This window comes from Crocodylus porosus, unplaced genomic scaffold (assembly GCF_001723895.1).
Source record: "Crocodylus porosus isolate Cpor-Errol unplaced genomic scaffold, CroPor_comp1, whole genome shotgun sequence".
In the NCBI taxonomy this organism is placed as follows: Eukaryota; Metazoa; Chordata; order Crocodylia; family Crocodylidae; genus Crocodylus; species Crocodylus porosus.
In genome coordinates, this window is record NW_017728912.1 from 40170574 (window position 1) to 40195565 (window position 24992).

Below are 24992 nucleotides of genomic sequence, written 5' to 3' on the forward strand. Positions count from 1 at the left end.
TGGATGCTTATCTTGCTGGGATCCTATGACCCCAGCTGACTTCCTGCCCTTTGGGCAGGGGGCTGGACTCAATGATCTCCCGAGGTCCCTTCCAGCCCTAATGTCTATGAAATCTATGAAAGAGTTTTGCAAATATAAATGGATTAATCCTCACAATATGGGTATTAGAAAGCAATGTGAACTCCAATTTACTAAAAGGAGAAATGGGATACAGTAAGGTGATACAAATTCCTGCGGATTACACAAATCTCCCAATTTTTAACCTTGTTCTCTGAATACAATGCTGCTTTTCTTTCTTTCCCACCCCTTTCACTCCTGTTCCTTTGTACTCAGGTTTTGTTGTTGTTGCTGTTGTTCATAGCTTTTTCTGTTTTGGGATACACGCTGGTTGTCTTCTCCAGGCATCATAAAAACTTAGTCTGGTCATGGGCGTGGTTCTCTTTCATACTGAAGCACCTTACATTGCTGTAGCAGTATAAAGAGACCTTAAAGAATATGGAAGTATGAATTGTGTCCATTTTTAATATCCTGTTACATTGCTGGAGCCACATAAATTTGCCTTGGTGAATCAGGCCATCGTGTTTTCTTCAATGGTGGCCAAAAGGAGATTTGTGATGTATATTCTCCTTATATCTACAGCTTTTAGTTAAGCAGTGTTTTCTTTACAGATTCTGTGTGTGGCAAACAATCACACACTTTCTCATTAATTTGAATTAGTTGAATGAAAAATCCCTTAGGGCTCTATTCACTTCAGGAATTTATGCTGCAGGCTGAGGTGGATCATTGTGTGACTAACTGGATGTGTACTATACCCAGTTATTGGGACATGGTGGCAAAATGATTATGGCTTTTATTGTGGCAATTGTGGGATGAGTTCAAACTTCCCTGTGGATTCATACAAGAGCCTGCCCCCAGTCAATATGTACCCGGTGGTATAGGCTACAGAGTGATAGGTGGCTGAATGTGATGCTAGCCACATTACTCCCTTGTACTGTTAGCTGCAGGCACTGATGTGCCTTAGGTCTGCTAGCTCAGCAAACTGCTAGGCTCAGCTAGGCATTTGGCTATGCCCGCCAGGGCCCTCCCAACATTTAAAGTACTTTTCAGTATAGAAAGACTTGTGCAATAGTGTGTAAGGGCCATGTTGCCAGGGACACTTAGCACTTATTAAATGTACTTGTCCGGATGCTCAAGCAGGATAAAATGTGCTAAGTGCACTCCTATCATGTCATATAGTAGTGAAGTGAATGCATGTTCCTTCCAGCTGCTACACTGGCTGCTACACTGAAGCTCCCTTGTGCCCCAGCCAACTCCTATGCTGCACTTTGAGCCACAGGGATAGCAGGCTGACTCCTGTGGCCCCATGCCAGCCAGGGCTGCTCTGCCTGGGCTGCACATGCTGTGCCTGAATAAACTGCAGAGCTTATTGCTCCTGAGTTAACTGCTCCCCGGCACTTGCTCAAACAACACACCTAGGAGCAATGAACTCTGGAGCAATAAGCTTCACAGATTATTTAGATGCCGTAATTGCACATTTAGACACAGCCCGATTCTTACTTAATATCTCTCAGACATTCTGCAGAGGCTGAATACATGTTCTCCATAAATTTGGACCCCCTGGGGTGTTACTTTAGGGAGTCAAAGTTGACTCTTAGAGCATGTCCCAATAAGCATGCAGGCACTGGTTTGTCCTGGGTCAAATAGTAGTGGCACAAATATGTGTTGCTGCTATTTGTCCCTGGTCATGACCCTGAATGCATGCTCCGGTGTGCAGCAAATTGCCCTAGGTGGGGTAGCACCTGTGCTGGCCCTAGCAGCTTCAGCTGGAGTTCTGGCAAGGCTCTGGCCAGCCAGGCTCCTTTTCTGGCAATGCACGCTGCTGCTGTGTGCACCACACCACTGTTTTTAGCAGCTTTTTTTTACAGGATCTCCCAGTGTGCACTTGCAGGGGCGTGCCCAGGGACAAATAGCAATGGCACAAATATGTGTCGCAGCTATTTGTCCTGCAGGAAAGACACGCCCCTGCCCACATGCACACATAAATACACACTCTTAGAGGCTCAATTAACTCTTGATTAGTAAGCCATAAAATAAATACCCCTTCTACAGCAAAATCCTGGCCTCTGAAAAAGAAGTTACCTTGGCATTTCTGATAGGCACTGGCTTAGAAGCAATGCTTACTGTATCCCAGTATGCCACTACTCGCACCACTTCCAACATCAATATTGGAGCTGGCATAATATCTAATATAATTCCAAATGTTGCAGCCACGTTTTTGAGACATGTCTTACTTTTAAAAGAAGGAAGTATGTGTTACTTGTTCTTGTGGGTGAGTCATTGCTTTTCAATACAGCCAAAGCTTTTTTTAATCATAATTATTGTCCTGTTTGCACAAAATATAGGAGCAAGCATTGTATTTTCCAATTTGCAGAATGCTGATTTCATTCACTTTCAGCTAGATAAATTAATTATGTGACCCCCTTATAAAACCAATATCACTGATGTGTGGCTGCAGGAATGTGCAAGCTGTTATATTCCAATAGGCTAAACTAATGATTGGAAAAATCAGGCACTACTCCGCTGATCTTGGCAGAGTTCACATCTATTTATACCATGGGTGCTCAACCTCTGGCCCATGGGCCAAATCCAGCCCACAGGGCCATAAAATCCAGTCCATGGGGCTCCCCCACAGATTGGAAAATTTGGTAGTGCTGAGTGGTGGAAACTCCACTTGGCCAGCTCTAGCCTCATGTGGGGCATTGCAGCGAAGTGGCATCAGGGCTGGGCTGTATCCCCACACATCCAGATCGGGCCGGATTGTATCCCCACTTGCCCATATGTCAGGATTGCGCCACTCTGTCCTTCCCTCCTGCCCCCCACCTCCATGTCCAGATTGAGGCTGCCCTGCCATGCCCCACTCCACTCATCCAGCCCAGGATCAGCACAAGGTCATATTGATTCCCCTGTCCCCTTCAAAATGTGTCCAGATTGGGGCCACTCCACTCTGCCCCTCCCCACCCCATGCATCCAGATCAGGGCCACCCTGCCCCCACAGCCAGATTGGTCCCACAGCCAGATTGCCCCTACAGCCAGATTGGTCCCATCATCTAGGGGAGGGACCTGGCACCATTAATCCCTGACACCACCCATCTAGCCCACAGAGTGAAAAGTAAGGCTGTGCAAAATTTCGCTTGCTGTTTCATTTCAACGCTGTTTTGACTCTTTTAAACTCAAAACAGGAAAATTGAAATGAAATGAAAGACTTCAAAACAGCCTCAAAATGAAATGTGTGCAGTCGAAAGGTTTTTAAAGTTTCAAAATGTTTCAAGTTTCAAAGCTGGGCTTGCTTGCAGCTAAAGAAAAACTAAGGAGAGGGTGGGGGAAGTGGGGGGATGGATTGCTCTGATATTGACTTATGTAGCTGGCCAGTGACTGTCATCCTTTCCTGAGGTCCCTTCCGATCTCAGTGCTCTGGGGGAGGAATGGAAAAGCAGCATAAAAAGCATTGTTTGAGCTCAGCTTTCTCTGTCTTCACACTTACAAGTGACACAAGTTTTGAACAGTGTCACAGGGAGGATACAGGGGACAGACCCTGGGGGCCAGAACATAACAGGGAAGGCAAGGAGAGAGAGAAAAAAATGGTGAATCTCTTACCTGCAGCCAGTGCCACAGTGAAACCAGAAGTGGTGGCGGGACCCATGCAGCTCGGTAGCCGCATTTTTTTAAAACTGTGGCCAGCTGTGGAAAGAAGCGGGAGGAGCCGGCACGGAAGCATAAGAGGAGTCATGGGCGAAGGAACAAGGGGAAGACCGGAAGGCGTGTCAACAGGGAAGGTATCCCCGGAACCCCAGTTAGGGGTAAGAGGAGGCAGGACTGCCTCTCATGGGACAGAAGTCTGCCTTGAAGCCCCTTGCAGGGAAGACACCAGCGATGGCCCAGAGAGAGAAGAGGTGGATGCATCTCACTCAGACAGAGTATTTAAGGGAGAGGATCCAAGAAATCAGGAGGAAGAAGGTGACAACAGGGGTTGCCCCCGAGGAAGAGAGGAGAGTGACAGAACTTGAGGCATCGAGCCAGGTGGGATCAGTGCAGGTTCGGAAAGGCTCCAGGAGCAACCCCAGGTGGGGAATGGAAAGCCTAAGCAGTGGGAGGGGATGCAGAAGACAGGCTCCAGCTGCATAGAGCTGCCCGGCGGGGGACACAGAGTAGGCAGAACTAGAGGGACCACCAAAGGGCCAGCTAACACACAGGTGGTCTGCAGTACAGAAGGGAGAAGGTGGTAGCTGCCAGGCATATGCATACACAAGACAGGGCCAGCTAGAAACTCTCGAGGCCAGGCTAGCCCATTTGGTATAGTCAGGAGCCTACTGGTATTGATAGTGTTCCTTCTTTTGTTTCTTTCTTTTTCCCACCTTTGGAGGGGTTGGGAGGCCTGTCACATAGAGCCCTAGGGTTGGCTCAGTCAGAGGAAGAGTTTTGTCTTAGAGGGAATCGAGACAACCGTGTAGACCCATAAAGGTATAACTCAGATTTGGGGGTTGGGTTAGATCTAATATGTATCCACAGGAGAGCCCAGAATACCAATAGGCAGGGGTCGGGCCGAGAGACATCAGTGACTTGTTTTGGCTGGGTATTAGGGAGAGGTGTAGGGGAGGTTGGAGCCTCGCAGAAGACTGCCATCTAGAGGTCCCAGATGCGTGCGAGGCCCAGTAGTTGGACCCCAACACTGAAGGAATACACAAAGTCGTGGCAGGCGAGATTGGGGAAGAGACTACCCCAGGGTGGGACTTCCATTCAGCAAGACCACAGAGACGGAGCAATGGACATCCCTATAACATCCAAAGCCGGGCAGCACGTGACCGGATGATCGAAGCCCGACGGGTGCAAACAGTTTGAGGTGCAGTTTCCCAGAAACCCCTGCACCTATCTCCTTGAAACTTGGCAGGCTTCATGGCCTCAGCAGGGGCTACCATCCTTGCAGTTTTCACCCCACTGCGCTTTAAAACATACTGTCATATATGTCACAAGTTTTCCTTGTCAGCAGCCTGAGGTGCAGTTTCCCAGAAACCCCTGCACCAACTCCTTGAACCTTGGCAGGCTTCATGGCCTCAGAAAGGGCTACCCATCCCTGCATGTTTCACCTGAATCAGGCAAGAAATGAGAAAGTTATAGGCAGTTTCGTGCTTCCCCATTATAGCCTATGGGTGAAACTTCGAAACCGTAAAACAGTTTGACAAAACTAAATGCAACAATGCTTTCAAAATTAAATGAAACTTGAAATTAAACACTGTCCCATCAAAACAGTGACATGCAAGTAGACACAAAACAGTACTGTTTTGCACAGCCCTAGTGAAAAGGTTAGGCACCACTACTTTATACCAATGATGAGGGTAGGTTTAAGGCACTGGGAGATAACTTCCAGGTCACACATAAAAGTAGATACATAGCTTATTTGTGCCCTCTATTTCTTATATAGAGATACAATGTTATAAGCTCTACAGAGTAATTTATCTTGCAGGGCTGAACTACTATATTTAAATTTCCCCTTAAGGCCCAATTTAAAGTAAAAATACTTGTTTTGCCCTTTCAGCGATGTTAGCATGAATTATGGCAACACTGCCATCTTCTTAATAGAGTTTATTGTATTAGGTTTTTCTGTGTCAGCTCTGTACATCACAAAATCCTGTCTGTCTAACAACATCAAAAGTAGTTTTAAGTGGATTTTTGATGGGTCAGAAGAATTGACATTTTTTCAATGAAGAAACATTCCAAGGGAAAATTCTCAACCATGTACACTCAGCAGGCAGCTGATTACCAGCAAACAAATATCTATATTTGTTCTCATATCAATAGAATAAATGAAAATTTATAGCAATAGATGCTGTGGTAAAAGCTAAAGAGGAATGTGGAAAGGAAGTTTTAAATTTCATTTCCACTGATTTTATTAAATTATTTTAACATGAAAAGCTTTAACTGCTGTTGAACATTTCGGGGGAAAACAAGCAAACTTATAAGAATCTCCTCTGAAGCAGAAAGGTGTGGCAAAATTCAAAAGTGATAGAACATCTTAAGAAAATTCAAGCACACTCTTAGTTTTATGAATGAAAGCTTTATAGGTACCTAGAAATGAGTCACAGAACCTAAAATGAAAAACAATGTTGACAGGTGAGACAGGATCAAAAGCATTTAGTTTTGAGGGGGAAGTCTTTATCGCAGGCATTTTTTTTTTTTTTTTTTTTTTTGATATTTCGATTGCGTTTTTGAAGTTCAAAACATTCAAAACAAGTTTTGGAGGTTTTTTTGATGAAAGACATAGTGATTGACTCTACTGGAGATCTGTATTGATATATACTTGATTATCTGTGAATACCTATTTTAGGAAATTAATTTTACTATTAGAAGGGAAGTGAAAGATGTCTTATGTTTTATGCTGCAGTTAACATACTTTGCAGTTTTGTATTTCCATGTGTATTACTGTACTATATAATGTAATAAAATTTGCTTGTTTAAAACTGTAACTTGTGTTTTTTTAAAAGATGATGACTCAGTTGTTCATGTATTTATGATAAGTTTTTAATATTTTGTCTAAGTGCAGATGCCACGTACAATAATTGCAGTGGTTGCCAGTATTTTTATTTCTCATTGTAATATAATATTTTTTTTCACGATAAAACTCATGACTCAGATAGGTGTATCTCAAGCCGGGATGGAGAGAAGTAGGTGTTATGGCAAAGTGGCTGGAGCTGTCATGCTTTTGAAAGGTTCCTCTGGCCCTACAAGACAAAGATGTTTGCAGCAGAAAAACTACAATAGTCACCATGTGTTTTAATGGAATTAAATGTGACTGTGGTAGAAAATGGAAAAGGAAAAGGATCTCTCAACAATTTGCTAGAGAAATCATTATGCTGTAGAAGACTAATTATGCTAAATTAGAGAATGGATTTTTAAAATTCCATATTATAAGGTACCATTTTCCTCTCTACAGAAGGAAAAAAAATGCTCAGATTTCAGATATGGAAAAGAACTTGTGCATCTCAGCTATCTGAAGTCTATGTACTCAGCATTCATGTTGTACTTACACAAAAACCAGATGGTAAGAATTGTCAGTCATCTAAGTTACAAAAACCCCTATCTACTGCTTTGTTGCCTATTTTTTGCCTTTTACATTGTGGAAGTATGGAGAAAGGATTGTCTCAAATCTCCTGCCAAACCTTCCTCCTCTAGTATGGAAGATAAAACCAAAGAAAAGGTGAAGAAGCAGAAAAGAAGAGGGAGCAGCTCAAATGGAATAGCATGAAAAGCCATCTCGTCAATGCCTTCAGTCCCTCTCTTAAGAACAGCAGCCATGTCCACCTTACTCCTCTAGGGACTCCAAAACTAACTTCTCAGAGAGACTCTCAGAGGGCGCATATACACAAGACATTTATCGGGGAGTTGTCTTTATTAACTGTGCAGTAAATATCTCAGCATCTACACATGTGCCCCTAGTAGGGTGCATAAAGCTAATGAACTCCACAGCAATATAGTCTTGTAAAATACAAGTCCTACCCTTCTGCAGAGATTTTCATGCACAGCAGTACACATGTAGATGCTGCCCTGCCTGGCTGAGGCACAGAGTGCTTCAGTGAGGGGCTAGCTGGCAGGCAGCCCCTGCGCTGAGGCACACCGTGTCCCAGCCAGCTGCAGAGTGACACATGGAGATGTGGGTGAGCAGCAAGCCCAGGGCTGCTCCCCTATTTTTGTGCTCTGCAGAGCCCATATACAGATTGAGGAGCGCCCAGCCCTGAGCTATCTGCTCCCCCATCTCCACATGCTGCTTTGTGGTTGTCTGGGGTGCAGTGTGCCTCATCGTGAGGACTGTCTGCTGACTACCCCCCCAATGAAGCACACTGTGCCCAAGCCAGCCACTTCGTCCCCACACAGCACATAGAGCCAGGTCAGAGCAGTCCTGAGCTGGCAGACTGACCCCCTGGGTTCCCTGCTAGCCTGGACTGCTCTGACCAAGGCTCCATGTGGTGCACATGAATAAACTTTGGGGCAATTTGCTCTGGAGTATTTTGCTCCCTGGTGCACCCTTTGAACATGCACCTGGGAGCAAAACACTCCAGAGCAGTAAGCTCCAGAGTTTATTTGACCACTTTAATTGCATGTATAGACACACCCAGCAAGTAGGAGTGGATTCCTTTTCTAGGCCAGAATTGCTGCCAAAGTATTAGTGACCTATTTCCACATTTAATTTATTATTGGAATGTATGAGAGCAAAAAGTTGGACTTGAACAACAGATGCCTAAAGAACATGGACCTCAGAGTCCATGGGACAACACTTTGTTTGGTGACTTTCTCCTCCACCCTATTCTCCTGTTCCCAGTTACTGCCAGTCCTCCCCTTTTTATGGACAATCCTTTCATTTTTTTCAGGTCCCCAACTGTTCCTTCCACTCTTCACACACGGAATTTTCCCTGCAGGCTCCTTTTTCCATTCCATCTGCACCTACCTAACCAAATTGTAGGAAAGAATGGCTCAGATTAAAATGTTTTTACTCACATTTTTTTTATTTCTTATTTACATTGTTTTATTTTGTATTTTTTTCCAGTCCATAATCTTCATCCGTGACCGAAATTCTCGTGGTCAGGAGGTGTCAGCATATATTGACTATGCACACAGGCTGAAGACTGATGAATTTGAAGTGTATTTTAATGGAAAGAAAAAACTTCTTCCAAGGCACACTGATCTGAGGTTTTTAACTTGCTTTTCTTTTTTTACATTCTGCATTTATGAAACATGTATAGTTAAATATAATTACATATGAAAATAGTTCATAAAAATGCTCTTCAATAAAAGGTAAATGGTGAGAGTCAGACACTGTTCCCAGATTCAAAATCAAATCTCAAGAATGATCCAGGTAATTTGAATGGAAATACTTTTGATTTACTCAAGTTGCTTCTAAGAGCAGAATTTTATGTGAATAACACAAATAGAATGTGTAAATATGATGTCATTTTCCAGGGAGAACTAAATATTTAGGGTCAAATTTTCAAAAGCACCTTGTAGTAGCCCAATCGTAATTCCAAAGATATTGTGGAAATTGTACTTGTTTCATATTTCTTGAGCTGTGTTGCAGGTCCTTGCAAATTTCACCTCCCTATGGAGTCTAAAAAACAGTGGTTGTGCATAAGCCTACATGTGCAAACACTTTGAATCTGGCATGCTAAAAACTTTCTATTGAATATTGTCAAGAAGGTCCTTAATGTCAAGGCCAGAAGCCCTCTATGTCAAGAATGGCTACATATCCCTTCAAATTGACATTGGCACCCAGGAGGGATGACTGGAGTCTCTATGGGTCAAAATACATGGGGAATGTGGCACAGGTGACATCATGGTAGGACTACAGACCTCCTAACCAGAAACAAGAGCTGGACCAGGAATTCACGAGGGAACTGGCTGAGGCTGCGTGCTCTCAGTGCATGGTTGTCATGGGAGACTTCAGCTACCTGGACATCTCATGGGAAGAGCACTCAGACAAATCCGATCAGTCGCAAAGCTTCCTCATGTGTGTGGACAAGCTCTATCTGACTCAAGAAGTCTATGGGCTGACGAGAAGTAAAATATTGTTGGACCTGGTACTGGCCAAAGGGGATAACGTAGTCAGTGACCTAAGAATCAATGGAAAGCTGGGTGATAGTGACCACGAGCTGATCACCTTTACTATCGATTGCACAGCTGGCAAGTTGGTCTGCAATACTGAAGTCCTTGACTTCAGGAAAGCAGACTTTGACAAGCACAGGAGGCTTATTGTTGAGGCCCTAAGGGACCATGACTCAACAGGAAGAGGAGTCCAAGAGGAGTGGTTGCTCCTCAAGGGAGTGATCCTGACAGCACAAGGGATGGTCATCTCATCTTGAAGGAAGGGTAGCAAAAGGGCACAGCAACCCACTTGGCTCAGCAGGGAACTCAAGGACCTCTTAAGCCTCAAAAGAGAGACTTATAAAGAATGGAAGGTTAGAATTACCACCAAGGGGATTACTCAGCACTGCTCCATACCTGCAGGGACCAGATCAGGAAAGCCAAGACTGCAAACGAGTTCCATCTGGCTTCATATAACAAGGATAACAAAAAGTCCTGTTTCAAATATGTAGAGAGTTGGAAAACTGGTAAGATTCTCAAGAAAATTATCAAGGAGACCCTTCTGGATAAGCTGGCTGAGGGCAACATCCTGAGGGATAGCCATGAGTTTGTCGTGGGTAGGTCTTGCCTGACCAATTTCATCTTCTTCTATGACCAGGTGACATATCACGTGGACAAGGGAAAAAAGCCTTTGATCTGGTGTCCCATGACCTCCTCATGGAAAAACTGGCCAACTGTGGCCTTGGCTACACCACAGTCTGATGGCTGGGAAACTGGCTCCAAGGTTGGACCCAGGGGGTAGTGGTTGATGGCAGTGAGTCATTATGGTGCTCTGTAACCAGTGGCATCCCCCAAGGCTCTGTCCTTGAACTTGTTCTCTTCAACATCTTTATCAACGATGTCAACATTGGTGTCAGAAGCGTGCTGGCTAAGTTCACCAATGACACTAAACTTTGGGGCATAGCGTCCACACCTGAGGACAGGCTAATGATTCAGCCTGACTTGGATAAGCTTAGTAAGTAGGTGGACGCAAACCTGATGACGTTCAATACTGATAAATGAAAGGTACTCCACCTCCGGAAAAAAAAACCCACAGTATTCTTATAGGCTAGGCAGTGCTACGCTTGCTAGCACCACTGCTGAAAGAGACTTGGGTGTCATGACTGACCACAAGATGAACATGAGCCACCAATGCAATGTCACAACTGGTAAAACAAACAAAACCCTTGTTTGCATCTATAAATGCTTCTCAAATAAATAAAGAGAGGCTGAGAGCCATGGGGACCTTTAGTCTGGAAAAACACAGGCTCAGGGGAGATGTGGTGGCTGCCTATAACTACACAAGGGGTGTTCATCAGGATCTGGGAGAACATCTGCTCACCAGAGTGGCCAAAGGAAAAACAAGGACCAACGGTCATAAACTCCTACAAGATCGTTTTAGGCTGATCATAAGAAAAAATGTCTTTACTGGCCAAGCCCCTAAGACCTGGAATAGACTCCCTCCATATGTGGTGCAGGCACCTACTCTGGATTTATTCAAGAAACACTTAGATGCTTATCTTGCTGGGGTCCTTTGGCCCTAGCTGACTTCCTGCCCCTGGGTCAGGGGACTAGACTCAATGATCTTTGAGGTCCCTTCCAGCCCTAACATTTATGAAATCTATGAAATTAATGTCCTGTGATCCTCCCACTCTCTTTGGTCTACATGGGGTTTCTCATTATCATGATTTACCCTGAAAACTTGTCTCAAATGGAAGGCCCTTAGGACCCCCTTTACATGTGTAGGTAAAGGCGTGATGGAATCTGTTGCACGATCTGCACAATCACATCTCCTGTCCTGCCGCATGTACAGGAAACATGACTGTGGGATTGCAAATCAGATTTCATATAATCATAGAAAATTAAGGTTGGAAGGGACCTAAGGAGGCCATCTAATGCAATGCCCTGCTCAAAGTAGGACCATCCCCAACTAGATCATCCCAGCCAAGACTTTGTCTCCTTGTGTCTTCAAAACCTCCAAGGATAGAGATTCCACAACCTCTCTGGGTAACCTGTTCCGGTGCTTTACTACCCTCCTAATAAGGAAGTTTTTCCTAATATCTAATCTAAACTTCCCTTGCTGTAACTTGAGACCATTTCTCCTTGTTCTGTTATCTGACAACACTGAGAACCATCACACCTTACTGCCAGTGCAGGGGGAACCCAATACAATAGTGTTTTGATTCCAATAAGGACATGGGACAATGTATAGCAAAATGGAACCCTGAATTTGATTGGACCCTGCCTGTGCTACCATCCTGCAAGAAAGAACGAACTAATACCATTGGCAATTTGGAGTAGAAGACAAAGAACTTCCACGACAGACCACATTTCATTAATTTATTTTACAAATCGTTAAACTGATACCTTTGCTTTACTTTGTAAAAAACAGGCATTGTGAACAATTCTAACAGTAATGTTACACAAGATTATTGCCTGCAAATAAGAACTAGGAATAAAATATATTGCGTATAAGGGGGCTTCAACAGTTTTAGTATCAACAGTGACCACATTAATAATTTTGCAATGAACATACCAATGCCACAGAAACAAAACATGACCCCCATATGCAAGTGTGTGATTATGTTTGTATGTGTAGTCAGTGCTGGTGAATTTTCCTACTGTTTATTTACTGGATGCAGTTAAACATGCTGCAGTTCCCTTTCTTTACACTAGAAGGGGTCAAAGTACCTGTTTTAACCTTTTTGCTCCAGGAGGATGATGATTCTATTTGTTGATACTAACCACTTTATTACTGGAAACTATAGTGGATACAATGTTGTGTCTACAGAGTATGCTAAAGTTCTTTAGTAGATTGATACTAGGTAGGGCTGTGCGAAATTTCGCTTGGTGTTTCATTCTGAAGCTGTTTCGATGTGTTTTGAGCTTGAAACAGCGAAATCAAAATAAAACAAAAGACTTTGAAACAGTTTCAAAACAAAACAAGGGTACTCAAAATGTTTCAAAAGCTTTGAAACGTTTCGAGTTTCGAAGCTAGGCTTACTTGGCTTCAGCGCTGGTCCCAGCCGGCAGCAGCAGCCTGCTGTCATCCGGCAGGCAGATCAGGGCCTGCCCACACCCCCCCAGGAGGGCTGTGGGGCTATGCCAAGCTCCTCCCAGGGGTGCAGGCCCCCAGTGCCTGCCGGATGACAGGAGGCTGCTGCTGCTAGCGGAGACCAGTGCTGGGTGCAGCGTGCACCCAGCGCCAGGAAGGTCAGTGCTTACGCTGGTCCCAGCACAAAACAAAATGGAACTGTGCTTTCAAAATGAAGCAAAACTCAAAACGAAACACTGTTCCAACAAAACAGAAGTTGAAGTGGAACAATGCTGTTTCATTTCAACTTCCATTTCACTGTTTCAAAGGGACAGTATTTTGTTTTGTCATTTTATTTCATTTTGAAGCACTGTTCCATTTTGTTTTGTTGAAACTGTTTCACTGTTTCAACGGGTTTTGACATTTTGCCCATAGACTATAATAGGAAATCATGAAAATGCCTTTTGAGGCTACCAAGTTTCAAGGAGATAGGTGCAGAGGTTTCTGGGAACCTGCACCTCAAACAGGTGAAAGGAAAACCCCTTTCACTTGCTGGCAGCAGCAGCCTCCTGTCCTCCCGCTACAGCCCCGCAATTCTCCCAGGAGTGCAGGCCCCCAGATCTGTGTGCGGGATGAAAGGAGGCTGCCGCTGTTGTCTGGGGCCAGTGGCAGCAGCAATCTTCCCCGTGTTGGACATGGCCTGCACCCAGCATCGGTCCCAGGCAGCAGTGGCACCTTCCTATCATCCCACATGCAGATCCAGGGGCCCGCATCCCCAGGAGGAGTCTGGCACAGCCCCATGTTTCAAGCTCGAAACATGTCGAAACAACTTTGAAATGAAACACCTGGAGAAATTTTGCACAGCTCTAATTGATACACAGCCTTCTTAAAATCACCCTTACAGTGTTCAGACAGCATTCACCTTTGATACACAGCAGTTCAGTTTAGTCCTGCTTGTTCTGTATTGAAGTGTGCAAGCTGCCTCATTTAGTGTATGCCTCAACTGCTGTTTTCCTGCTATGAGTTAGAGTAGCTGAAGGCAGTTCATGAACAACTCTATTAATTTCCATCACTGTGGCCAATAGCACAACACATTCCTTTCTGTATTATAATGTCGCTGTTTTTAACTTGGGCTTAATTATAGTTGTGCATGCTATGTCATGATTAGAGCTACCCCACACAAAACTCTGCACCTGAATCACCCACCTGAACTTTGGAGAAATTCAGATGTAGTGCTTGCCTGTCCACTATCACTGTCAGCATTGCCTGTGCAGTTCTGGTCACGTTACTCAGGAGGCCCCAAAAGAAACTTATTGTTTTAGAAGATGTAATCTGATGGAAGAGTGTTAGTTGCATCACATTATAGTGCTTCATTAAACCTCTTTCCATTTTTCAAGCAGTTCAGTGAGGGCTAACTTTTTTGGCAAGCCACAAGTTAGCCCCACACCCTCCTCAAGTGCCAGTCTGATCCCCTTCCCAATCTGCTGCTCTGCTTTCTGCTCCTTTGTTTTTGTCATGCAACAATTCTCACATAAGTTCTGTATATTCAGAGGAACAGAGTTTCCTTCTGATCTTGTCTCTTTTCAGTAGCTTGCAAAAAAAATAACCAAAAAACAAAAACTGCTGTCCACTTTGGGTGAACAGAAAGAAAAGATAAACTTTAATTCCCTCCAGCTAGTATTTAAGGAATGTAAAAATATGATCCACATATCTTTACTTATTTATTTGGCGAATGCAAATCCATGAAGCCAAGCAATAGCAATAACTTTAATGGTCTCTCTTTAATAAAATGTCCTCAGTAAATTATTTGGGATGTAAGTAACAAGCAAGCATTCCTCCTACAAATGTAATGAAAACCTATAGGCCATAAACAGTACATGCTTACTTAAGGAAAGAAGCCACACCTGGTACACAGGATACATTCGAGTCAGGGCATGCTATAGTTAACATGATAAAGACTGATACTTTCTGCACTATTAGTTCTTTTAGTATTAATCATATGGTATAGTCTCCTAAGGAAAGCTGCAGTGGATAGGCTGTGGATTCTTGTCTTGTCTTTCTCCTGTTTGTACTGCACTTTGAATCCAGAGCCCATGAAGTCAAACAAAACCAGTGAGCAGGCAAAAGGATCTAATGGCTGTTACTGCCTGTCTTAAGACAGGTTCTTGCATTTGCACAAGAAAGAGAAACACAGTCTTGGAACAATTAAGCCCCCTTTCTTTAGAAAAGCTTGTGTAAAATAAACCATGATACAATACAGAGAAACACTGCACATATGACTTTCCCTAGTTCAAGAGCCCCTAGCATACTACACAAGACTCAAAGTACCCCAGACAGGAGAGTGGCCACTGTAATAGCTCTGCAACTCCCTATAGCAGAATAAAGGAATTCCATTTAATTGCAGCTGTTGGCTCTTAAGGAAGCTGGTTATCCATTCACCTGCCAAAAAAATTAACTTTTGGTATGAACTAGAAATGCCTTGGAGTCAATGGGATTGTTAAATTCCCAGTCCTAAAAACTGTACACATGCAAAACTCTCACTGCTGTAACCAGTCCTAAAAACTTTACACATGCACAAGTCAACCCTGCTGTAACACCAAGGGCTCACATGGGATTTATATTAGGAAAGAATTTTGCCTATAGACTTTCAATGCTAACTTTATGTAAGGATCAGGAACTATTTATAATTATACAATGATTATGAACATGTATCTGAGCACAAGTAAGCTATAAATATATATTCTCTATGCCAGCATATCTACATACATACATGTTGTGAACAATATTGGGCCTTTTGGAAATATTGTTCTTGGTTTTGAAGCAGGAGAAATTAATATAGGGTCAAAAGGCTGATGGATTTAAACTAAAAGTTTCAGTTTGGGTACAGATATAGAAAAATATAAATTATGTAATTAAAAAAATAAGATGGAAATTTGGAAGGCTTTTTGTGTGCTCAGCACCTCTGGAAAGCAAACAACTGAAAACTGATTAAAATGCCTAACTTCAGGAATCCAAGTTTGAAAAGTTTGGCCTGATTTAAATCTCATAATACTCCTGTGACATGATGATATCATTTCATAACATTTTGCCTGAACATCCTTTCATCTTGTTTAAGTTTGCTTCCCTACTTTGCACATGCACTTTCCAGTTATGTGCACAAACAAACATATAGAGCTATTTGCATGAGGAATTACAGTATCAAAGAACCCACACAAATATGAACACAAAAATGTGCATGGACTTCTTTTAAGTTGTTGAGATCTGTTGAACCAGCTCTCATAGCGTATGTGTTTATCATGGGGTTGGGGGGGGGGAATCAAAACTGTTGTGTATATTAGGACAAATGTAGTTTAACATTACTGTATTTGTCAGTAAGGTAAAGAATAAATAGTTTCTCTTTGGCACGTCATATGGTCCTTCTGGCATTGGAAGACTCCTTGGAAGCAATATCTTAGGATTTTCTCATAACTTTAAACAGTTCTGGTGTCCATGGTTAAGAATGTGGTGTTCCAGCTATCCTGTCCTCGCCCTTTTCACTTCCTATCTGTTCCACATTCAGTGGGAAATAGAACCCTTTGTACTTAACCAAACCTTTACTTTCATTCACTCCGGGTAAGAATTACAGTGACCAGTAGCCCAACTTATGGAAGAACAGTGGACAAAAGCAAAGGTGGCCTCTAATTGTGGCATAGGTCTAAACATTTTTAAATGCCAGGTTTGCTGAACCTCAGCTACATGTTCCAGAATATTTTCAATCCTTATGATGTGCTGTGCATATAATATAAAAATGATCAATCCTTTAACTAAATTAATTACCATATTTACTCAAATTCAAGATGATTGCAAATTTAAGATGTCCCCTTGCAATAATTAAATTCTATATATGGAAAATGTGCAAGTTTGTTGTAATGTTCCAAGTATAGGATGTAATTATCTGAGGCTTATCTTAAATTTGCTGCCCTCCCCATTGCCATAGCAGGGAAATCAGCAGCCCTTTTAAACATTTACTCTTCTGCCTCCATCACTTTCCCCCCCTGCAGTCTGCTTCCTCAACCCCCACCACCTGCCCCACACAGCCTCTGACTCTTCCCCCTTCTCCCCAAAGCCTCAGTCTCCCACTGGTCCCTACAGTCCCTTCCCCACCCTGCTCCCTACTGTCATGCCAGGTCATGGGTAACCATGTCTAGGGGGAGTGTACCAAGCCTGAGTGTAGACAAGCCAGGAACCAGGAGATCCATCTGAGCAAATGAGTCAGAGATCCAAAGACTCAGGCAGAGCACAAGGTCAGGAAGCTAGCCAGGTCAGACATCCAGAAAACCAGAATCAGGTCAAGCATCCAAAGGATCAGGCAAAACTTAGGATCTGTGGGTAAGCTGGGTCTGTCAGGAAGCCAGTAGCAACATAAGCCAAGGATGCAGCAATCTAAGTACAAGGCTGAACCTTGTTGCCCAGACATTTCCTCTTCTAGGTTAGTGGTTTATACTGAAAGGGGTGAAGGGTCATCTGATGTAAGCTGGCCACTCCAGTAACAAGGAGTTGGTTATGTGGCTAGGCCCAGATAGAGGGTTCTGGCCACTTGTGTCCATCCCACTGTTCTGCTGGGGAGGTGGGAGATTGGGCTGGGCAGCTGTGCCAGGCAGGCCAGAGCCCTGGGTTCAAGGCCACAGCCTAGCACCGACAGCCAGTGTCCCCTTCTTCCTCATCCTGCCATCCCCCAGTAGGCAGGGGATGGGGATGGGCAGGGCATCCATGTTGGCTTGTCCTGCTACTTTCCCCTGCCCAGGGAGAGGCAGGCACAGTGGATTTGGCTGATTTGAATGGGGACAGTGATTCAAATCACTATCAGTTGAATACAGATCAAATACTTCCCTATTCGCCCAGGCCCACACTCTGGCATATCTGTTCAAACAGCCTCAAAATTCTTCTCAGCATACAGAAGGAATTAGCAAATTTGGAGAAACAGTTTGATTCGAATCTTGATATTTACTTTTGGTCATCTGGAACTGAATCACAGATGTTTGAAGTTGCAAGAGGAATTAGCATCTGCCCCAAAGCTGTCCAAAGATTATTCTTTAAATATGGAAATTAGTAGTTCCCATTGACTCAGAATTTCCTCCTTTGGTGCAACACATTTTTTCATTAGCTGTATGAGGTTGTCAGAAGATATTAAACCTGTTTGTAAGTGTGGGTCACATCAAATTCTTGCTCACAACCCAGGATGAAAGTTTTGGACAATTAAGATTTTTAATGTGGGATTCATTTTTTAAATCTACTGGGTAATACGCAAGAGTCCTGTACTTGATCTATATAGTTCCTCAGACTTTCTTTGCCATTTTATTGCATTACTCCATCAAGGGAGTATTATTTATGTGTTATGATCCTCATTTGGTTCTAGTTTATTAAATTAAAGGAATGTGTTCAGCAGTAAGTTAGTACTTAAGAGGCTGAACTGAAACATGGACCTGGAATCTGGATTGTAATTGGATCCATTCCCTCTCCGCTAATTTATGTAATCTGATGAGAAACAAGTGTAATACAATTTGTTCAGACAGAATGTAGAATGTTCCCTCTATGGAACCAAACCAAACGTTCTGCTGAAATAAGAGGATAGCAAATGAAAAGAGGACATTATTCTATTAACCCATTAAAGATAGCAATATTGCTGTAGCAGAAAAAGCCATTGTGGAATGGTGAATACTAATCTAAAGTCAGTTGACGTCTGCCTGGAAAAAACTACCATTTAATCACTTCTGTTAGATGAAATCATCATTGAACAGTATGTTGTAATACCCTGTGTAAATTAAGGTTAGCTGTGTCCTCGAATGATATTTGATTCTATAGCTCTGTCTGCACCCCTACCTCCCTTTGTCATTATATTTCCACTGCAGATTAACAGAAAAACATATTTTAGATGCATCCTATTCTAATGTTTCAGAACCACATTCTTTTTGTTCATCTCTTTCCTTGCACATGCAGAATTTTGAATCAGACCAGGCAATGTAACCATATCAAATCAGGTTTGGCATACCCATGCCAGTTGCTCATCAGACTTAAAACCATTTACTGTAGAACAGGGTTGTCCCACTGGCAGCCCACAGGCTTCATTCAGCCTCTAAGGGGTTAAACTGCTGCCCCTGGACTTCTGCTCTAGGTGTTGCTCCCCCCTCTTCTTTCTTGCTGCTGCCACTGAAGTTCACTGGGCTACCCCTCTGCCTGTCTTCATTCCTGGGAGGCAGTGCAGAGTAGTGCATCACCTGGGGCTTAGGGAGTATGTGGCCAGAGGGGACCAGGGGACCCTACACAGCATCCATTTTGGTGCAGCGCAGCAGGAGTCACTACAAAGCAGGGTGGGAGGGAGGGCTTACTATTAGCTGTGGAGACTGAAAAAAAATTTTATTGGGGTAGATGGTGATCCCATACAGATCTACTTAGTTCTATCATCAATGGTTCTATTGGAGTTATTGTAAATGGAGGGCATGTTATTTCCAGGTGCTTTTAAAGCTTTTTCTCACCTATAAAGCCCTATTGGCCAAGTTGTATCCTCTGGTATGTTCCCAAGAAAGGAATGCAGGTCAGAGCATGGACTGGAAAAAAGCCTCTGTAGTAGGTCTACTACTCCTGCTGTGCTCATGTGTGCAGGAAATGATGGGGATTGAGCACAGGTTTGACTCTTTCTCCTTCAGTATCCCAGCCAGTGTGGAGGAGAAAGTCAGCTATGTCAAATAAAGGGCTGCCATAGCTTAACTTCCTTCTGCTGTGGGGATGTCAGCAGAGGGACTATGGACTACATTCAGTTACTTGGCATGCCTAGCAAACTGACTTTCCTATGTAGTAAAAGCGGAGTGGACACAAGACACACAGCTCTGCTTTATAATAAATCATTTGAATCCAGGGTAAAGTTACCTCTTGAAAAATATGTGGTAACTTTACTACACAGGAACTCCATCTACAGAGGCACTAACTTTACTTAAAGCATGTGTCATTGTCCACTTCCTTAAATCAGTTTCATTCTGGGGCATTCATTTGCTCAATGCAAAGTGTCTCCCTTGCCACCTAATGGGCAACCACTGAAATAACACTATTTATAGGCAGCCAGCTTGGGGAAAGCTGGTCATGTCTCCATGGAGTACATTTTCTACAGATTAAAATCAGAGGTAAATCACTCCATCATAATCGTGTCATGTGTCTGCACCTTGTGTAACCATTCACTCCCTGCTCTGTCCCTCAGGGATCATGATCAAGCCCTGTGATTTAGATCATGGCTGTTTTAGAGCTCACTGTACACTTTCTAGGATATTTGCATGCAAGTGAGAAATGCAGTTTACTATTCCTTGGCATGGATGACAATGGGTTGGTGTCAGAACATCTTCTGTCCTCTGAATGAACTCTCATTTAGTGATTTCCAAAGTGCTTACATTGTGAAAAACCTGAATATTATGGTTGATGTTGCTGCCCCTTTATTGTTAATTTATTCTCCATGTGCAGGGCTGTCTGCACATACACAGAGAGCCACATGGACTAGGGCTGTGCAAAGCTTTGGGTGGAGATTTGACTCGGAGGAGATTCGGCCCAATTCGGGGGCTGAATCTCCGAATCTGAATCGAATTGGGGGGCCAATTTAAAGGTCTGAATCAATTCAGAGCTCTCTGAATCTTTGGAAAAGATTCAGAGAGCTTTGATGATTTGGGCAGTCCCCAGTGGCTGCAGCAGGGAGCTGGCGGCCACTCCGAGCTGGTAACTACTAGGGGCAGGAGAGGTGGGGACTGGGAGTCTGGGGTTCTTCCTTAAAGGGCCAGAGGAGGCCCGGACAGAACACCCATGGGGGGCTGGGGGAGTGAGGAGGGTTGGGGGGCTTGTGCAGGGCCTCCCAAGGAGTGGGGGGAAGTGGGGGGGTAGAGGGGTTGCCCCCCCCCCCCAGCAGCACCTGCTGAGTCAGGCCTTTTTTTAAAAGAAATGCCGGGAGCTGGGGCAGGCGGGGCAGCCATTGCTGGGCTGGGGGAGGGGTGGGGGGTGGGCCTGGCCTGGCTGATTCAGAGATTCAGAGATTCAGCAGCAGCTGAATCACCAAATCAAATCACTGTCCCCTGAATTGGCTGAATCTGAATCCAAAGCGAATACTAGCCCTTTGCACAGGCCTATCATGCACTCTCCTTTCATGTTTTCTTGGAGTGTACCCAATTCTTTACCACATTGCCCTGTAGCAAAATGGAGGCCCAGCACACCTACCCTCCCTTCAGAGTGCCATCTATACCTGGAAGGACGTTGAGAAAGCAGCTTTTGTCTCTGCAGAATGCTGGGCTAGTTTTTATATTGTCCACACAACTGGGGAAAGCTCCTTATTACCTATCCCTGGACAGGAGAGGACTAGACAAGACCTGTCCCCTAACTGGCAGGAGCTCTCATACTGTTAGCGAGGTACTATGAAATAATTCAGGACAGAAACAGCCTGTTTCTTTAAAGCTGTGCTTCCCAGGAAATGCTTTCTAAACCTGTGAGAGAAATTCCATTATAATAAATTCCATAATAATGTTTCATGGAAGGGAACCTCTCTGATCACACAAAAGGAAGAATTTCATGAGGGCAGAAAAGTATATTACTGCAAAAAATTAAATGTATTTTTTTCTGCAGTTTATCATCACGCTTTGCTGTTTTTAGAAAACCATCAGTCTCTTTATAATTTGCTGATCTCTGACTTTCTGTGTTTGAGACTATTGCCCCTGTGAGACTAACCATTTCCAGCTACCGCATTATGTCATATTTGAGGATGAATTGCAGATTCACAGAGCAATGATAGATCCATAGAACAATGACACAAAGTTTGACATTCCCCAAAACAAGTTACAAAGACCATTTAAGTGCTCTGTGATTTTCACAACGTAAGCACAAAACAATTACCACCTTGATGTATACACTTAGCTCCTGATTCATCCCTGTATGCGTGTCCATGGCTTTCTATCAAAGAGAATCTGAGACCCAGTGTCCAATTCTGTAGCCTTAATGCAGGTAAAATGCTGCTTTGAAATCAGTTGGAGTTTTGTCTGTGTGAGGAGTTTGGGACTAGGTTCATCAACCAACATTTTTCAGCTTTAGGGCCAAGATTTACCAAAATTGGTTTTGGCCTGACTTTGAAGAGCACTGACCACCCAGAAGCTCCTATGAAACCATTGGGAGCTGCTGTAAGTTCAGAACAGTTGAAAATCAGCAGTATTTTCAGAACTGAGCCATAGCTACCATTCTCTTTGTCTTTGAACATGTTTGTGGGTACTCAGCTTTTTAGGAAATGTATTTATATTTATTTAGGTGCCTATATTTGAATTTAAGAGCCTAGCTCTGTGTATCCAGAATTTAAATTTTTAGTCATTTTAAAGGTCTTTGGATACTAGCTCATGAGAAATAAATGCCTAGAAGTATAGAAGAGAGTGGTATCTAAAACTCGCTGTTGGGTATACAGGACAACAAAATGCAAGTGAGGAGGGTAAAAGTATAAGGAAAACTTAGATCCCATTGAAATCTAATGTGTTTGGATGAAAATTCTGCTTTTGCCAACTTAGTAAATGTTTAAACTGGAGAAGTTTGCTTCCACATCTGGCTTGTGTTTAAATACTGTAAATATCCCTTCTTTCTCTTTTATTTTCAATTTTTTCAACGCAGATTTTCAGTTTATATCATAAAAAACTAATTCACTTCAATGGATAGATGGACATTCTCTGCCATTGAACAAACTAATCATTTGCATCTGAAATCAGGAAAAAGAACTTCCCAATTAACATTTCAAAATGGGAAAAATGTATGCAGAAAAAAATAAGTATCCTCTGTGTAAATACAATATTGTAATCACCCAAAAAGTACAGAACAGTAACATTTTTAAATGACAAACAAGTCAAATGCTTGTTTAGAATGTGATTTGAATCATGACTTTCATGTAAGATTCACTTTGAAAAACAGAAATGATTCATCTCTGTTTACTTGTGTGAAGACAGTGTTATGATGCACTGACCAATGTATGAGGAAATCACAAATCAGATCTAAACATAATGATTTCTTTTCTCCTACTGATTCTCTGAGAATAAAACAGAAACTTTACAGAAATAATTTGCAACCATCTGCATCCACTTATTCATAAGCAGCTGTGTAGGACACAAGATTCAGGACTATATATAGAATACCTGTTACACAATGAATCCTTACTTTGGCCTACAAACCCTACAGCTTTTGTTCATTCTTAACATTGATTAGAAATTGCATTGGATTGATTCTGAGTCCTGACTGTGGATACACACCAGTGTTCTGAGACAGCCATTCATCAAGCTGCTTTTAACCATCCCATTATATCCTTGTGCTCCTCCCATCTATTTGCTGCATTCAGATCTTGTCTCTCATAGGGCACATCTACATCTACATGTGCAGTCAGTTAGTACTTGCTTTAGCAAATACCAAATGACTGTGCAGTCCCAGCAATGCATGGGTCGTTTCCGACCCTACTATGCAGTAACATCGGCGTCGCAGTTCATGCCCACTGATGCTACATCACTGTAGCAATGAGCTACGTCACCATAGCTCATCAACACAGCGATGTAATATCTCATGTAGATGTGACCTTAGAGTACAAACTTTTGGCACAATTCTGGCCTTTTGTTATGAAGATTTAAATTCCCAGCACAACACTTACACAGCACTGAAAAAAAGATAATAGTAACAGTGATTACTGGATCTGGCCTGTATTTGGAAAGCACTTAATCGCATACTTAAAGAGTGCAAAGTACTTAAAGATAGGCTTCATTTTAAGCCCATGTGTAACAGGGCACCAATCCTGACACCTGTTAGGTCCAGAAAACCTCTCCAAACCTGAATGCACTAGGACAGTCACCAAGAAGCGAAGGACCAGTGGCACAGCAGGGAGAGCGAAGATGCCGACATCTGGAGAGGACATGACAACCTCCATGCTTGCCACATAGAGAAACTAGGTCATGGGACCTTGGAGCCATCTCCTATTGGCCAGGAGGAGCCTGGCCAGAAGAGAAGGCTGCAGCGGTCCAGAGAGGGTTGCCTCAGAGAAGGGGAAGCATAAGCAAGACAGAGTTTGTGTGAGCCACACAGAGGTACAGGAATGGCAACCGGAGCCTGACTAGCATACCGGAGGTGGAGATAGTGGGATGCCGAGGGCCTGCAATGATGCTTGAAACCTCAAGCAGGGAAAAGACTTCTGGAACTGGTAAGGTGGGAAATTCAAAGGAGTGTATGCCCATGATATTGAATGTGACATAGAAGTACAGACCAGTGAGTGGCAGGATTCTGCCTGATAGACTTGAGCAGAGGCTGGTTCTATGCAGGACCTACCAATTTGATGAACAATGTAGATTAATGCAAGGCTGGTCAGCTGGGTAGTTGATTGGCCTGTTAGACAATCGATAAGTAAAAGGCGGATGGACTTTGTAGCCTGGCATTCATAAGGTGAATCTCCTGCGAAGTTAATGACCCTAACATGGATTGATCTGATTGATCAAACTGGGGAGGCAATATTGATTAATTAATGTAGTTTGAGAGAGAAGGGTGCTGCCCTGGTGAAGGACTCTAATTAGAGGTGTAAGCCCTCAAGTGACTGCAGTAAGGATAAACCAGGTAGCCAGTAAGAACATGGCTGGACTGTGACCTAGCCTCAATATCATGTCTGTGGGAGAACAAAGCAAAGAGCAGGCCACAGGTCAATACCTAGCTGGGTGTGGTACCGTCACGGTGGAGAAGAGAAGGAGCCCTGTAAAGGAAGACTGCAAGTCACTCTACTCACTATCGATGACGCACATCTTACCTCCCCTTATTCTCCTTCTTCAGTTCAACATCAAGGCATGGCAGACAAGCAATAAGGGATGTGATCAAGAGCGAAGAGGAGTGGTACTGAATTCATCACCATCAAGTGCTAGACTCCTACAACATAATTAAGCATTTTCCTGAATAAGGACACTTTTCTTTATTGGAGACTTCAGTTAATGTTTGGGCTGTTTTCAGTATATAAAGCACCACAGGAGTGTCCAGGATTAGGTATTGGGATTTCTTGTATTGCATCATATTTATTGTATTCAGCATTAAATATTTTTTTAAGTAATTTAAATAATAAATTGCGAATGAAAGCTAGAAGTGTATCCAAACTGACCTGAGGGAAGCAGAAGCCAAACAACACTAAAACTAATGCACACCCATCAACACAAATGTTAAATGCAACTCTAGCACCCAGGTTAGGGGCAATGGCTATTTCAAAACATCTTGTTAATCTCCAAGGACAGAAAATAATGCAAAACCT

General features: G+C 43.2%; 1 protein-coding gene across 1 annotated transcript in view; it reads left to right on the top strand.

Annotated features, from left to right (window-relative positions):
- The window catches only part of CUNH4orf22 (chromosome unknown C4orf22 homolog), a 498517-nt gene that overhangs the window by 423770 nt on the left and 49755 nt on the right, over positions 1-24992 (top strand). Inside the window, exon 4 of the mRNA XM_019534310.1 lies at positions 8594-8736. Within this exon, the coding sequence (XP_019389855.1) occupies positions 8594-8736 (143 nt within the window). The remainder of the gene's footprint in view (positions 1-8593; positions 8737-24992) is intronic.